At 56.6% G+C, this 16,646-nt stretch overlaps 1 protein-coding gene across 1 annotated transcript; it reads right to left on the minus strand.

Annotated features, from left to right (window-relative positions):
• Nucleotides 1-7,013: 7,013 nt before the first annotated feature.
• TMEM275 (transmembrane protein 275) lies at nt 7,014-14,153 on the minus strand. The gene is made up of 2 exons (XM_059137398.1): nt 14,054-14,153; nt 7,014-8,381 (listed from the first exon to the last, which is right to left on the minus strand). The coding sequence occupies exon 2, from the start codon at nt 8,289-8,291 to the stop codon at nt 7,758-7,760; it is 534 nt and encodes a 177-aa protein (XP_058993381.1). The 5' UTR covers nt 8,292-8,381; nt 14,054-14,153; the 3' UTR covers nt 7,014-7,757.
• Between the last annotated feature and the right edge of the window lie 2,493 nt (nt 14,154-16,646).

Consider the following 16,646-nt stretch of genomic DNA (forward strand, 5'->3'; position numbering starts at 1 on the left):
GTGAACGACAAGCTCTCGAACCTCGGGAACCTGACCTCTGTCTGCCCTTGTTGTGTGGCCTTGGGCAAGCCCTGGCTTTTCAGGGGCCTCTGTGTCCAACCTCGCGTAGAGGTTGGAGGATAGTTTCTACAGGCTGCCTGCCTGCCTTGGACAGCCTTGCTTTCTGAATGTCTCGCCAGGTTCTCTCTCCTGTATGGTTTCACTGCCCCCACCCCTGCCCCCTGGTTTCCTCAGCTGTCTATCCAGGGACCGGAATGTTCTCTCCCTGTGCTGGGTGTGTCTAGCTGTAGGTGCAGATGGGGCTTAGAGGCCCTTGTGTGGCAAAGGCCTAGTAGCAGCCCAAGGAAGTGGGTATAAGGGTCTCCAGGCATCCATAAGTAAGAGATGAGGCTGGGCCTGATCAGAGCACGGGCACAGCCCCCTGTCTCTCTCGCAGGCCATGGCCCTGGCTGGGCCCAGGCTTCAGCTCCTACCTCTCCACCTTGAGTCCTGATGTCCAGAGTTTAGGGACCACAGCACAGTCTCTGTGAGGTGGAGGGGAGGCCCCTCAGTTAGCTCATTCTATTGGGCACCATCTATGGGCCAGACCCGGCCACTGGGGAGACAGTGCTGAACAAGACAGGCTCTGCTCCAAAGCACCGAGTGCTAGTGGGGAGACAACCCACACCTAGATAAGCGGTGAGGCCAGAACAGGCACAGTGCTGATTGAGGGTTACAAAGAAACTGGAATAGGGAGTGGGGTCAAGGCTCAGTGCATGGGGGTGGGGGTCAGGGCTCAGACAAGGAGACTATGGAATGACCAGACCAAGAGTGAGGCCAGAATGACCGGACAGACCCATAGCCAGGTGGACGGTGGGTGAGTGAAGAGTTTGGCCCCAGCCTGGAGGCAGGACTAAAGGCTCCTGGGGAAGAGGGGTAGGGAGGGGAGGTAGGAGCCATTAAACTGATGACTCCAGGCCCTAATCCTGTGCCAGGCCTAGGCGGGTAGTTGGGGGGGGGGCACCCCTGCTGGGGTGTAATTTCACGCTGTAGGGTCTGATGGGGCGTCCTAGGGACTGATCCTTTCTGGATCAGAAAACTCACTTCCCTTTGTCACATGCAGGGCGATTAACGCCTTAACCCTTTGTGGGCTGGCCTAGGGCTAGGCCTACCCCAATATACCTCCAGCTCCTTGGGATCTAGTTGGAGCCCTTTGCCTCCAGCCCAGAGAAGTCCTGGACCTGGTCCTATTTTGCAGGGAGGGAGATGCTGTCACTGAGGAAAGCCAGGGGTTGGGTTCCAAAACAATTCGCCCATTTGTCTGTTTCCTTGCACTCAGCTCCCCAAGGCCCTTCCTGTGCCCCCAGAGAAGTGAGCCCCCACCCCTTTGTGCAGTTCACTTCCAGTCTCCCTTAGGAGGCCTGGGGTCTAGTGTAATCCACTGGCAATAGCCTTCCCACATGTACCTTGATGAGGGGCTCACCACCTCCCAGGGAGCCCCTCCCCTGGCAATAAGCAATAAAGCCTTAACTTCAGAGTCCCATGACGCATCAGTGAGGAATGAGCACTGGGTGCCCCAGGATGCCCAGTCCCCTGAACACTCCCAAGCCATGCCTCTGGTAATGTCCCAGGAATCTCTCTGGCTATTTTGCCCAGTAGTGGCATCCCAGCCCAGGCAGGTCATCACGGTTGGCACCGCCCCCCCTCACGTTGCCCACCTGCCCCGCCCTTCACTGTTCAAAGACTCTCCAGGAAGTTGTCCTACCTTCTCTGTCCCCTCCCCTTGCTCCTCCCAGTTTAACTTCAGTGTTTCCCCTGAGGGCTCCCCTGGGGTGGGGGAGAAGGGCAGGGACCTGCTGGGCCTCCTCTAAGCTCCCTGGGTCTCTAAAACCCCAGCACCATTAAAAGAAAGCCCCTAAATGTTATTTACACTTCGGAGTCTTAAAAACCATTAACAAAAGCCACTTAATTCAATTATCTTCCCGGCTGGCTCAGTTCTCAGCACTGAGCAAGGGCCTCCCCTTGCCGCCGCCTCCCTCTGTCCGCCCCCCCTCACTGTCATTGTGTCGGGCTAATGAGGTAAACTGAAGCGAGCCCTGTCCCCCCTGACAGGTTTATGAGAATTTAATAAAGCGTGGCCGGGACCAAATGAGTTGCCTCAGCCTCGGAGAGCTCATTGTCTTTGGCGTCAGCGTTTTTTGACTAGCGCCTCCCCTCCCCCTCCCTGCCCAGGCTCCTGCCTGGCTTGGCCCTCACTCCTGCCCTCACTGCCTCTCAAGGTGAGCTGGCCACTGGGCTCCCACTGGGCCTCTAGAGGCCAGCACGCGCCTGCAGGGCAAGGTACCCAGGCTGAACCCCAAGTAGGGCAGAAACTGAACCGGTCCGGGTGTCCTGGGCTCAGGTGTGTGGTCCCTTGAGCACTCCCAGCCCTCACAGACAACAGACCCCAAGAAGGTTCGGGGACCTCTGGGACTTCTACTTCCTGAACCACACCTCCTTCATGCTCTCGGGCGCCTGCCAACCTGAGGCTGAGGCCTGGCTGGTGCCACCTTGAGCATGGTTCACTTTTTCTTTGCCTATTTGGAATGAACAGCCAGAGTGAGCTCCTAGAGTGAAGGGGCTTCTCTTCCAGCCTGCCTTCTTCAGTCGTGGCCTGGTCCATGGAAGGACACCTTCTTCTTACCTTGTCCTGAAAGGTAACAAGGAGTAGACAACAAAAGGGACTTGCCCAAGGTTTCTGGGAAGTCAAAAGTACAAATGGAAGAAAATCCCAGCCTTGGACCCCCCTAGACACACAAGCAGACAGGAAGGCCCCACTGGAGCTCCAAGGGTATTGGGAGAAGGCCTAGCTCTCCTTCCTTCTCATGTCCTGGACAGCCTTTCTCTACCTGGCCTCTCAGGGCTCCAATGTCCAGGAGTTTCTGGACCATTCAGAGACTGAGAATTATCTTACCCTCAAAAGTATTTCTAGGAGTTATTTCCTTCTGGGGCTGAAACCTGACTCAGGCTGTGACCTTCATGAAAATTCAGGCTTTGTCCAGGGTCGGGGTATGGATCAGGGTTAGAGTTCAGGTTGGGACTAGATTGATGGCTCAGTATGGGGTGAGGGTCAGGATTCAGTCTAACACCAGAATAAAGGGTTAATATTTGTCCAAGTTCTAGACTCAGTCTGAGTCCTGGTCAGGGTTCAATCTTTGATAAAGATCAAGGTTTAGTCCATGGACTGAGTCAAAACCCAGTCTAAAACACAGGGTCAGGATTCAGTGTAGGGACCAGGCAGGCAGGATCAAAGCCCAGAGTATGACCAGATTTAGGTCGGGACTCAGTGTGGAATGGGGTGAAGGCTCAGTCTAGGATCAAGGTGAAGGTTCAGTCTATGACCAGACTCAGGACCTACCTGTGACCCCTGGTAAAGGCTGTCTTTGTCCAGAGTCAGGCCTCCCGGCACAATAGGTTCAGGTTTCTGGTTTGGAGGTGTCGGTAAATTTATGTGACTTAACACCCCCTACCCCTTACATGCCCAGTTCCTTGCTCCCCTTCTTCTTCAGTGCATTGGTCCTCAGAAGGGGAAATGGCAAAGTTGGGTAGCCTGGCTGGGCTGCGACGTCTCTATCCCCTGTCATGTGCCCAGAGTGCCCTCTGGTGGTGCTCCTTAGCAGTGCCGATTTCCTCAGGCTTAGCCTATCTCTCTGGCCATTTCTTGCTTCTGGGAGCCCATCTATCCATGTCCATCTAGCCAGCTCTATATTCCTGTGTCACCCTCTCTCCCACAAAGAAGCAGAAAACAGGAACTGGCCAGGGGAACTCCCACACATGTAAGGAGATTTTCTCCTTTCTGCCCAGAGCAGGCATCTTAATAATACCTCTGGTCTCAGCCATGGGGTAAGATCCACACCTTTTACTCATTCGGTTATTCAACAAATATCTAATGCATACCTACCTTGGACCAGGTGAGTACTTGGGTGCATAACAGAACTGCTAATCTTTTGGATCTCACATTCCACTCACTTCTCCTAAATCCCCAACTCCTAGGCCACAGACCTCACTGGAAAGGCACCTGTCTCAGCAGAAGGTTGGGTGAGATTCAGAGCTGGGTAATTCAGGTCTCCTTCCCTCCCCTGGACCCAGAGGTTTCTAGACTATTCTAGATTCTGAGTTCTCTGTCTTCATCTCTCCTCAGTTGCCTCATCTAGACTCATGGCTTCTCCATCACCCAGAAGCCAACGGCTTCTAAATTTATATCCCCTTTCCAGAACTCAGAGTTGTGCCTCCAGCAACTCCAAGACAGCTCCACTGCGGTAACAGACCTTTCATCTTACCATAGCCCTGGCTCTCCCCCAGCCCTCCGCCTAGTTGCTCAAAACAAATTTCTAGAAGTCCCTCCTGGATTTCTCTCCTTCACGCCTCTTGAACTTCCCCAACAGGGAGACCTCAAAAATGGGTGTGGAATCTGTCCACTTCCCAGCCACCACTTCAATCCCAGACCCCAGCACCTCTCACTGCCATAACCTCGCAACCCTGCCCCTGTTTTCTCACTTGCCCCTCAACACTCTATTTTCCACACAGCAGGCGGAGCGATCTTTACCATCATAAATCAGACTATGTCACTTCTCTGCTTAAAACCCTCCAGTGGCTCCCAGTTCACTGAGATAAAAGCCCAACCCCACACCCTGGCTCACTAAACTGTACGTGAGCTAAGCAACGCGCCCCCCCGCCCACCCTCCCCAACTCCATCTCCCACCCCTGTCCCCACAGCCCTTCTTTCTCTGCCGGAGACACATAGGTGAAGTTCATTCTCCCTGTACACCTTTTGCACTGGCCATTTTCTGAGCTTGAAATGCTCTTGCCCTAGACCTTGCATGGCTAACTCCTGTCTGGCAGAGCTCAGCTCAGATGTCACCTCTCAGAGAAGACCTCCCAGCCACTCACCAAGTCCCCTTGGCACACCTTTTTATGATTTTTCTGCATAGCACTTCTGCTAGCTAGTATTTTTTTTGGTCTTGTTTACTTACTTACTTGTTTATTGTCTGTCTCCCCCAAGTAGAATATAAGCCCCTCCTGCACCTGCCAGAGCTTGCTTGCTTGCTTACCACTATATTCCCAATGCTGGACACATAGTAGGGCTCAGGAATTGTTTAATTAATCAGTAAAAAATGGTCGTAAGTGGCTACCCTCGTTTCTTGCAGTGGGAAGACAAGGAGGAGATCTGAATTCCCAGCTCCTTTGTGGCCTCCTCTGTCCCATGCTATGGGGAGTTCCCTCTGGGAAGTGGGGCTCGCTTGACCATCCCTGAGCCCCACAGGCCCCAGGAAGCACCCCTCCTTTCAGAAGAACCAGCAGCTCCTGGACTTCTGAGGACAGGCCCTGGCACTTCAATTCTCAGAGTTTCAGAGTGGGATTTGGGTTGGGGGGTATGTCAGGCCCTCATCTCCATGCCCCTCTGCAGTGTCCCTGCTCAAATTCCTTCAGGGCAGGAAGCTTGCTGCCCTGGGCTCTCAGAGTTGTGTCTTCACTTTCCACACACCAGTCCCCTGATGCCTGTCTGGGAGGGGCCGCAGATGGGTGGGGACTGAGCAAGCGCCCAGCCTCTGTGTGAGAGAGTGGGGTGCTCCCAGGTCTTGCTGGTGCCCTAGAAGGGCCTGAAGGAGTATGAGGGAAGGAGATCCCTGGAGTAGCAGGACCAGAAAGATGGGGGGGGGCGGGGGGCTTTGGGTGTTGGGGAGGTGAGGGAGTGGTTGCTAGGGCTGGGTGATTGCAAAGTGGACCCTGGGGTATGGAGACTATTTCCTGGTGTGCCCGTGGTAGGGAAGGGGGCACAGATGGGACAAACGATGACCTTTCCCCCGGGGGAGGCAGTGGAAGGGAGACTCCAGGAAGTCAATGTTGTCCCTGGTGCACCACCCCCCCATTCTGTTCACTCACACCATCCATCTGGGGCCCACTGCCTCAAGCGCTTAGCACAAGCTCACTCTTCCTCCCCAGCAGCCAGGCTCCCAGACAGGATCTGGAAGTCTCTGTAGGTGGGGAGAAGAGGAAGGAGCCCTGGTGATGTCATTCCAGGCCTGTGCCAGCAGGCAGGAGAGGGGTTTGGGTTGGGGCTAGCATTCCAGGGCTAGAATCTGGGGTGCCTCCTCCTAAGGAGGGTGGCTCAGACCACATCCCAAGGCAACATCAGCAGTGGCCCCTCTCACCTCCTGTTCTACCAAGGAAGGCAGCAGCAGGTGGCGTCTGAGGCTGCAGACCAGTGATCCAGAAGAGACAAGACAGGACTGAAGTCTGGGCAGGCGGCCTTCCTTGCATGTATGCGAGTGTGCACGCGCCACACACACACACACACACACACACACGGTGGGGGTGGGGATGTGCTCCAAGGAAAGGTCATCAGCTCCAGGGGCTGGGTGCTTCAGAGGTTAGGGCCCATCGATCCCTGTGAATTAATAGAGATGACCTGCTTTGCACCTATGGAGATAGATTCCCTCTTCTCCAGGTCAGTGGGTGGGGGAGACGGCAGGAGAGGCAGAGGCAGGGAGGGGGTCAGATGAAGGGGGTATTCCGAGGCAGAGAGGGGTCAGCCGTTCCAAGGGCAGGTGGGAAGTCCCAGTGGAGCAGAGGCAGGCCGGGAGAAAGCTCTAGGCTTTGCATAGCCCCGGGGAGCCCTTCTCTCACCCTTCTCACGGGTGACTCACCCCTTCACCACCACCACACACACCCACACGCACTCTCACATTCATGGATGATGTCAGACAGTGTTACCCAAATACGTCCACACTCCCCATCTCACACACGTAGCCAGGCAACCCCGAGCACAGACACACTCGTATTCATCCAGGCCCCAATCTCTCACGCCTGTTCTCACGGATGTTCCTAGTTACATACTCTGCTCCCCTGGGGTCCCCCTCCAGGCATCCAGGAGGGGCTGGTGCAAGGCAGATGAAGCGCTTGGCTGGGAGGGCCCCAGTCAAGATGTCCAGCCAAAAGCTCCAGTCAGCCCCTCCCTCCAGGCCACACCATCACAAGGGACTTGACTCCAAAAAGGTGCTTTATTGAGGAGTGAGGGATGTCGGGACGGCACAGTGCAGACCACACTGAGGCCCTCCTACTTGGAGGCACCCAGCCTACTCATCATTCACCCCTGTCCGTGCTTCATTCCCAGCTCCCCCTGCTCTACAAGTCAGATGTTCAACCTTGTTCTGCCTTAGAGACTATCCTGGCTCAAATCAGGGCCCCTGCCCCTTCATCCCAAAAGATCATGTTGGGGGCAGAGACGAGGAGAGCAGGGAGGAGCAGAAGGGAAAGCTGGTGGCCTTTCACAGTGTGAGGGGAGAGCAGACAGCCCAGGCTGACATTCTTCTCTGGCCCTGTTTCCTCCCACCCCTTGGGGTCAGGGGCCTTGCTGGGAGTTCGCCCCCTCTCAGAGTGGCTCCATTCACAGTGCCCACGTGCCATGGGTGGTGGCCGCGTGGGGGAGGGGATGGAAGGTCCAGGGGCCTATTTCATTGAGTCTGGAGAGTGGGTTAAAGTAGGGCCCAGCCGACCCCACTTAAAGGGCCAAGGCACTGCTCCCTCCTTTGGTGAGTGTGCCTCTTCACTGTCGTTCTCCCCTCCAGAAGTTCCAGACATGGGACAGATGCGGCCATCTGTGCCCAGCATCGGACCCATACGGAAACAATCTCACTTTTCTTCTTCTTCTCTTCCTTCCTCTCTCCCAGTCCTCTCTTTACTTAAGTGGCACCAACGGCGGGAGCCCGGACTGGGAGTCGGGCCCGGCACGCGCTCCGCTAGGGGGCAACGCGCTCCCGGGGCAGGTTGAGCTGGACGACTTCGGTGCGCGGCGCGTAGACGGCTGCGGGCGCGGAGGCGTCCAGCGCGAAGGGGCCGGGGCTGGAGCGGCCCGAGGACGCGGCCGAGGCGGCAGGGCTGAGCTGCACGGCCGTGGTGTCCTGCGCCGTGCGCTCGCTGCTCTCCATCTCCAGCGCCACTGGCCCGCCGCCGCCGCCGCCGCCGCCCCGGCCGGAGCCCGAGGTCGCCGCCGAGCGCGGACGGAGCGCGGGGCCCCGGCGGCTACACACGCAGCAGGCGGCGAAGCAGCCGAGCGCCAGCGCCAGCAGCGCCGGCCCTACCACGAGCGGCGCGTTGCTCCGGGGCGGGAAGGAGGCCAAGGCGCCCACTAGCGTCACGTTCACGCCCGCCAGCAGCACGCACAGGCCGCAGGCGCACAGCAGCGCCGGCGACGGCAGGCCGGGCAGGCGGCCTGGAGCGCGGCCCGCGGGCGGCCGGGCAGCGGGGCCTCGGCTCTTCTCTGGGGGCGGCATGGGCCTGGGGACGCGGGGCACCCATCAGGCCCCGTCCTGCCGTGGGCCTGGCCCGGCCTGCATGGCGTGTGCGAGCTCACCGTCGTCGTCCTGCGGGCACAGAGCGGGAGGGACGGTCAGCGGGGCACTCGGCTTCCACCACTCTCGGTTCGGTGCCGGGGAGGGCAGCGGTCATCTTGGCCAAACCCCTGGCTTCTGCCTCTGAGAAGCACAACCCATCCTGTATGGGTAGGGTCTGTCCATTGTTTCCCCACTCAGACCCCTGAGGCTCTGGTGGCTGTCCTCTCTCTACTCCTCCAGACTGACACAGCCCCTCCACCCCCTCTCCTCCAGGAAGCCTTCCTGCATTAATTAAATTAAGGGAGTGAGTGGCTCAGCATGTGCCTAGGAGCTCATCAAATGATATCGTTATGACCCGTAGTGCTAATGAGAGGGCAGGTGTCAGCTCCTGGAATTTGGAGAACTTCCTCCATCTCCCAAGTGGAAGAAGCCTTAGAAATCATCTGCTCAAGTCCCTCCTTGTCCAGATAAAGAAACTGAAGCCCAAAGAGGTCTAGCAATTTACCCAAGAGCCAGGACCAGGACCAGGACCTAATGACCTTGACACCTGGTCTGGGTGGGAGTCTTCGCCCTAGGCTCTGCTATGCACGACTGTGACATTAGCTTTCCTGACCATCAGATGAAGTCCTGGAGTGACCATGTGAGAGTGAGGAGCCCTGATGTTTCAGATGCCCAGTGAGAAGGGCCAGTCTCCACAGAGGCTGGAGCAGACCCCAGATCCTTCTTCGCAGACTGGGCTTTCTATGAGATTCCAACCCTACGCCCATCCCACCCCCAGGATTCTACTATTGAACCTAGACTTGAAAGCCCAATCACTGGGTGTCAGAATTCTTCCCTAGGATTCTCTAGTTGTATCTGGGTCTGGGATCTATCACTAGATTCTAGAATTCTGGGAGTGCATGCAGAAGCAAGGGTAATGTAATTAGAATCTAGAGATTCGGGACGCCTGGGTGGCTCAGTTGGTTAAGCAGCTGCCTTCGGCTCAGGTCATGATCCCAGCGTCCTGGGATCGAGTCCCACATCAGGCTCCTTTCTCGGCGGGGAGCCTGCTTCTCCCTCTGCCTCTGCCTGCCATTCTGTCTGCCTGTGCTTGCTCTCTCCCCCTCTCTCTCTCTGATAAATAAATAAAATCTTTAAAAAAAAAATCTAGAGATTCATAACTTCTTTGAGAATTCTGTTCTAGAACATGATATCACAGGTATAAAGGCCCTCAAAGGCTGAGATCATAGCTATGGAGCTGTGTCAGGACTGTGACAAAATGTCAGAAAAGGGCTCTGAGTGGGGATGGGAGGGGGGTAATGGGATAGTGCTACCCCAGGTGGGAGTAGAGCATGCCAGGTGAGCAGCTGACCACGACCTGGACCAGCGGCCTCTCTGTGTGTCAGTGTTAACCCCTGTAACACAGCCTACCTCTCAGGCTGTAGTGAGAATTACATGCTTTCAGCTGAATCAGAGGCTTACCACAGGGCCCAGAACATAGTGAGAGTTCAGTAAATGTTAGCCATGTTGTCACTGTGGAGGTTGCCAGAGAAGGGGGCCGAAAGGTCTCAGATCTGGGGAGGCTGGTCAGATGGAGTCGGGGAACAGAACCAGAGCTGAGACCTGAATTGTCCTTCTTGCACGTTCAAGGCCTGTACACCGTGGGGCTGGAGAGGATCTGAGACTGGGTGAGTGAAAGCCAAGGCTAGTGCCAGGGAGGGATCACACCCTCCTCAATCCGGACAGCCTCTCTCTGCCTGGCCTCTGTGTTTGCAGTAACAGCTGGTTTAGTTTTTATAGGATGAGATTAGGTATCAGTATTATAGCCCCGTTCTATAGAGAAGGACACTGAAGCACAAAAAGATTAACTAAATTCACCCAAGGCCTTTGAGTGGCCATGGTGGCGTCAGGACTTGAAACCTGGTGTTCCCAGGGCCCCGTTCTCAGCCTAACCTCGGGCTGGGTTTGCTAAATGCTGGGGGGGGGAATGCTCTGGGAGCCGGAGTTGCTGGAGCCCAGGGTCCAAACTCTCCTCAGGCCCTGTAGATAAGCTCCTGCAATCAGCAAGGACACTGCTCCAAGGTCAACGGCAGAGGAGGGGACCCGCACATTGTGTGGGTCTCTCCAGAAAGGTGAACTCACTTTCCTCCTTCCTTGGCTTAATACACTCAGTGCAACACAAGCACTAACAGGGGCTTGAGCTTCCAAGGGCTAACTGCCAAGGAAGGATTCTTAGCTGCTCCTGGGAGGTCAAGTTGGCTCTGGAAGGTTAACTACCCCCAGAGTCCCCACCCTAGGCAGAGAAAGGGCTCCTGGCCAGCGGGTATCTTGACCCTGGTTGGCTGGGATCTGTGGTGCAAAGGGTGGGGACGCTGAGCTGTCGCTATTCAGTTTGGGCCACTGTCTCCCTCTGGGGGACTGTGGCCCTTTAGCGCCGTGGGGTACTGTTTTGTGGCAAGTGTTCTGGGTGGCTCTGTGGTGGGGTGTCACTGATGCTATTCTTTTTGGGTTTCCGAATTCCGAATTTAATTTCAGAGGCAGGAACCTTTGAGATGATGCTCTTGCTTTCCTGAATCCTTCAAGTCTTTCTACTTCATCCCAAATCCAGCCCTCGACCTCACTGCCTGAGCCAGAAGGAAGGTCATTGCTCTGAATCTTAAGTTGCTGGGATTCGAACAGACCTTTTCTTTAGTGAGGACTCCAGGCTGCTGAGCTGGTAGAAATCACCTAGTTCAATCCCTTCTTCTAGGGATGGGGGAAATTGAGACTTGGAATGAGAAAGCTTAGGGAAGGAGTCCGTGGCCCATGCCAGACCAGAACCATGCTTTCCTTGCCCAGGAAGGACCCTGACCACTGTGATTCAGCTGCCCATGACCCTGATCTAGGAGTCACCCTCCCTGCTGTCCTGCCTCTGGCAGGAGGGGCCTTGTGGTCTCTGTTTGGAGTCCAGGACAGAAGTACTTTGGGGCAGAAGCAGACACTAGAGGCCAAGCCTCAGATGACCAAGACTCTTGACTTTGGTTTGGGTGGACAACTTGGGAGGGTTGTGCCCCTTTCCTGACCTCAGCTGTCAGGGGAAGGTTTAGCCAGGTTGTTCTCTGAACGTAACCTGCTATCTCATTAACCTAGCTGTGGTTGTGGAGGTAAAAATGGGAAGCTTTTCAGAAATGACTGTCAAAATAGCAAAAGGTTCCTGAAAAATGGTCCATTGATCTGTGATATGGCTGGTTTTTGTTTGGGTTGGGATTAAGTCACTCCCCCTGAGAAGCTACCAGCTGCCCAGGGGTTCTGGTCACTCTCTAGTGACTCTGTGCTGAGCAAGTTCCCTCCGCTAATACTGGGAATCTTCGCTACAACCGTGTGAGCTGCTGCGGTCCTGAACCCAGGACATTGGGAGGACACCAAGGCTCACAGAGGGGAAGGAGCTTTCCCTGGTTTACTCAGTTGTAACAAGTTAAAGCTGGGATTCAAACCCAGATCCATCAGGCTGAAAAGCCCATGTTTCCCCTAGACCAGAATTACTGCTTACAGGAGGGTATAGAGATGTTTGATAAAAAAAAAAAAAAAAATGTAGTAATTGAGTATTACTATCCAGCTAATTGTCAACAAGCTTGGGGCCAAAGGAGGGTGGTCTTCAGAAGGGGGAGGTGAGAGCCCCTGGAAAAGGGAGTCTCTGCCTGAAGCCTGCTCAGGTCTGCTGGCCACCCCCCACCTCCCTCCCAGCTCATGGATCTGGGAGGTCTGTGTCCAGTGACACGAGCTGCTTAACCAGGGGCAGTGGCCAGGCTGCCCAACCCCAGGTTCCTGCTCCAAGTGCTCAGGAGCTTCTGGACGAAGGGGTTGGGGCTTCAGGCCAGGCAGTAGCTGCTAGTCCCAGCCGCTGTCCTCCAGGTGGGATCGAGTCCCTTGTTTGCTCAGTGTGGCTCTTTACTCCTCACTGTGAACCCCTCTGTTTCCCTTAACCTTAGCCCTTCTGTTCCCCCTCAGTCCCTGAAAGTCTCGGCCAACTCCCAGGCCCCCAACCCTTCTAGCATACTCTCTACCCCCAAACCTCTCCCTGTCCTCGGGGAGCCTCCCACACCTCCATTACTCAGTGCTGGCTTGTTCACTAGCCTGGACGCTCTCAGCTTCTGCAGGCTCAATGCTGCCTCCCCAGAGCCCAAAGAGCTGCTGCCACCCCTACCCCAGTCAGCCCCCCAGGCCCCCCCTGCCCCCTCACACATTCCCCAAGCTGGAACTGAGGCTTGAGGGGGAGGTCTGAAGGTGTGGCTTCCCGGCTCCCGTATCTGACCTCTGGGTCCCATCATCCTAATCCCTGAGTGCGTGGGCACACGTGTGTGTGCATGCGCGTGCACACACATACACACACACGCTCAGTGAGCAGACATACTCAGAAACACAAACACAGAGGTCGCACATCCTGAGAGCTGTAGACACAAGCCAGCACACAGACACTCTCTTGGTTGCCTGCCTGTCCAGTGTAAATGAGCTGCTGCCCAGTAGAGGGGCTCCGGAATTCTCTTCCCCTGGGAGTGTGTGTGTGTGTGTGTGAGTGTGTAGGGGGGCAATTTGGTGATAAGCAGAGCTGGAGCCTATGCTAGGGGTAATGGAGGTTCCATTCTAGCTGCCCTGATGGCACCCTCCCCTTTACAGTGGGTCCCCATGCCTGCAACAGGCAAGGGACTTGAAGGTCCCCTCCCTGGGGCTCAGGTTTGCTCTTGGGAAAGCAGGAGTCTGGCCTAGATGATCTCTGCCCGCCTCACAGGATCCAGCCTCCTGCACAGCTGAGGGGCCCCAGGGACCCTACACTCTGTAGGGATCACAGCTCTGCAGTTAGCGGACCAAGTCTGCACTGAGGCAGGTGAGGCACTCCTGGCGGCCCTACGCCTCCTGCTCTCCTCACCTGCCCCAGTGCTCACTGACTTGCCCACCAGACTGCTTGCGCTCAGCCCCCAGCAGGGGCCATGTCTATGGCCAGATTTGGATCTCCAGCCTCAGTCTGGGCCTCTGCCTCCCCTCCATGCAACTCTGCTGCCTGGAGCTAGTGGGAGGGGTAGGGGGGAAGGACTGCCGGCTGCCTGGTGTGGAGCTGGGCTTCCTGCCCTCCAGTCCAAGTCCTCCCCCCCAGCTCCGAGAGACTTCGGCATCCTTGATACAACTGCCCCATCTTGTGCCCTCCTAGTTGGTTGGCTTCTCATCTCCAGGGCCCAATTCCATTTCAGCGACCCTCTCCCTCACCCCCGCACCCCCACCCGGGGTCTCATCACCCCTGTCAGCACCATGAGCCATTCCAGCTCTGAGAAACCCAGCTATCCTACTCTTGACTATACCCTCACAGCTACCACTAGAGAAACAGCTGGACAGCACCTACTGTGTGCTGTACACTCTATGAGGCCCTTTGCGTATGTTCTGTATCATCTCAGATCAGCGCCCTGAATGTCTATGGGCAGATGCTCTCGCCATCTGTTTCAGACGGAGACACAGAGGCTCCGAGAGGTTGCATCACTTGCCCAGGGTCATAGACATGGTGGGAAGATGTGGCAGATCTGGGATTCACACCTAGGTGGTGCGGCTTCCAAACCCATGCTCTTGACCATGACACTGTACTGCCTCCTGCTCTGACCGCTCTCAGATCTGGGGCAGTCCTGGAGCTCTCAGCATTTCCCGCGCGAGTCTTGGGCCCCCACTTCCTTCTGCACACTACCTGACTTCCATCAATTTACCTTGTCTTGCAGCTTCTGCCTTTGTCCTTCGTTTCTTTGTCCTTCTGCCGAAGCCACCCAGCAGAACCTCCACCTGGCCTCAGTGGGGCTTTCTGCTTCCTCCAAGGCTCTGCCCAAACTGCTAAGGCAAATGGGTGAGAAGAAAACCACCCGCCGGCGCATCTCTGGCACCACTCAGGGCTTCAAGGCTCCTGGGGACCCTCCCTCCACCCAGTCAGTGCTCATCAGCACCCCCACTGTGACCGCACCTCCTCCGGGAGACACTCATGACCCTCCAGTCCAGACCCCCCTTCAACCCCACATCTACCTCCACTCCCTTTCCCTTACTCAAAGCTCTTTCTATACTCCCTACCTGTCTACACTTTACCCCCACAAGACTCATTCCACTCCGGTCTAGTTTCTGTCCCATCATGCTGCTTTCTCCTCATTGCTGAAATTAGCAGACAAGGTTCAGTCCTTAGCTAACCTGCCCTCTCCACAACTTTGGCCCTGCTGATCCCTCCCTTCTGGAAGCATTCCCTTCCTCTTCGAAACAGGCTCCTTAAACTTCATCTTCTGCCACAAAGCCCAGACTCCCAGTCAGACACCCGGGCTTCACCCTCCCTCCTCCTCCTCCCCCAGGCTTTTCTCCACGCGTTTCCAACCCAATCTATCGCCAGTCCCTGCAGATTCTCCCCTCTTGAGTGTCTCTGGAATCCATCCCTTCCTCTTCAGTCTCCCTACTTCCTCACCCGCTCCTCTCCTCCATTTCTCCCAGCCGGCTGCACTCTTCCTGGGCTCCTCACTATTGCCTTTGGGCTGGCTTCTTCCAGGCAGGCCCCCTGGATTGTGCTCTAGTGGAGCCGAACTCAGCAGGTGTGGTCAGGTGGACATTCTGTCCCCTGTGCCTGAAACAAGGCTGGCTTTCCCTTCACCTGGCTAACTCCAGCTCAACCCTCAGAGTGCCCCCACGACTTCGCTTCCCCCAGAAAGCCTTCCCTAACTCCCGGGGTCAGCAGGTCAAATTAGGTGCCCCCGCCTGTGTCCTCCAGCGCTTTTCCTGGAGGACCAGCATTCTGTCCCCCTTGTGTGCTGCTACGGTCACAGTGGAGTACATTGGTTAGACAAATGGGGAAAAGAGGAGTTGGTCACAGGGGTGTCCTGCCTTCCTGGTTTCTCCTGGGTCCTGGTCTTGAAGTGACTCTGTCTACTTCTCTCTGACTCCCTGATCACTCTGGGCTTTGGGAGGGGATGGCTGTCCACGGAGCAGTGACTGGAGGTGGGTCCTGGGGGCAGATTCTGGCTGAGTTATAGAGCAGGGAGGGATCAGGGTCAAGCAGAGGGGGCTCAAGGTAGCCACCGCATGCTGTATGTCCCCTGCTCCTGTTTCCCTCTATGGCTTTCTCATCTATTTTCGGAAAATCCAATCCTGGGCTACATGTCCCTGACCTCTTGACTGAGCACTACTCCGTTCTGCTGGGGTTTCAGGGTGGATGGAGCTTCCTCCATTCCCTAAAGACACCCGTCCTGGTGGCCCTGTCCTGGCAGCCCTCTCCTGCTGGTCTCATCCCATTGGCCCCCTCCCACCTCCCACCTCCCACAACTCGTAGGGCTTTCACTTGCCTGAGCCGGTGGGACGGACGCTTGTCTGAGCAGCCCAGGCCAGCAGGAGGGCAGGATCCCCCAGGCTGGGGTTTGGGGGGCCAGGGACGGACGTGTGGGCGCCAGGGGTAGGGGGCGCAGGCCCAGGCTGCCGGGCCCCTAGAGGCCGCGGGCGGCGGGTTCCGGGCGCCCCTCCGCCGCGTCGCTGCGGCCGGCCGCTGGACCCCTCTGCGCCCGGCGCAGCGGCGTTCTCACGGAGTGTCTTCCCCCCTCTCGCTCAGCACCGCCCCCTCCCCTTCCCTCCTCTAGTTCGGCGGCATCTAGCACCTTACACTGAGCTCCCGGCAACCCCGCGGTCTCCAGCCCGGACTTTGGGGGACCTGGGTTGCAGACGTTGCCACTCTGGAGCGAGGGTCGTAGGTGGCACCGTTCCGTCTGCAGCCCCTGACGGATTCCCCCACCTTCCCTGGAAGGGGCGGGGGTGGAGCTCTTGGGGGCAGGGAGACTTCTGGGGGAAGGGGCTTGATTTCAGCCACCCTTCCCCAGTCACCGCCCACCAATCCCCCGCCCCCCAGAATGGGGTGTGGCCACGATCCCCTTCCAGGAGGCGACACTGTCTCCCAGTGCGGTCTGTAAGGACCTATTGGGGGGTAAGGGGTGGGGAGGGAGGACACGGTAGGAGACTGAGGCACTGATTTCTAGAACTTGGAGGTGTTCAGCCGGAAGAGCATCTCCTCCAGCCTCTGCCTTCATTCGTTTGCTTATCCATTCAAAAACCCTTCCTGGGCGCCTGGGTGGCTCAGTGGGTTAAAACCTCTGCCTTCGGCTCAGGTCATGATCCTGGGGTCCTGGGATCGAGTCCCGCATCGGGGCCTGCTTCCCTTCTCTCTCTCTGCCTGCCTGTCTGCCTACTTGTGATCTCTCTCTGTCAAATAAATAAATAAACTCTTAAAAAAAAAAAAAAAAAACCCTTCCTGATGCGAACCCTGTGGGGGTTCAGGGGCATGGGGCT

Source organism: Mustela lutreola, chromosome 10, assembly GCF_030435805.1.
Source record: "Mustela lutreola isolate mMusLut2 chromosome 10, mMusLut2.pri, whole genome shotgun sequence".
In the NCBI taxonomy this organism is placed as follows: Eukaryota; Metazoa; Chordata; class Mammalia; order Carnivora; family Mustelidae; genus Mustela; species Mustela lutreola.

What these genes read in the sequence shown, in the direction of transcription:
- TMEM275 (XM_059137398.1), bottom strand. Translation starts at nt 8,291, where the DNA reads ATGCCGCCCCCAGAGAAGAGCCGAGGCCCCGCTGCCCGGCCGCCCGCG.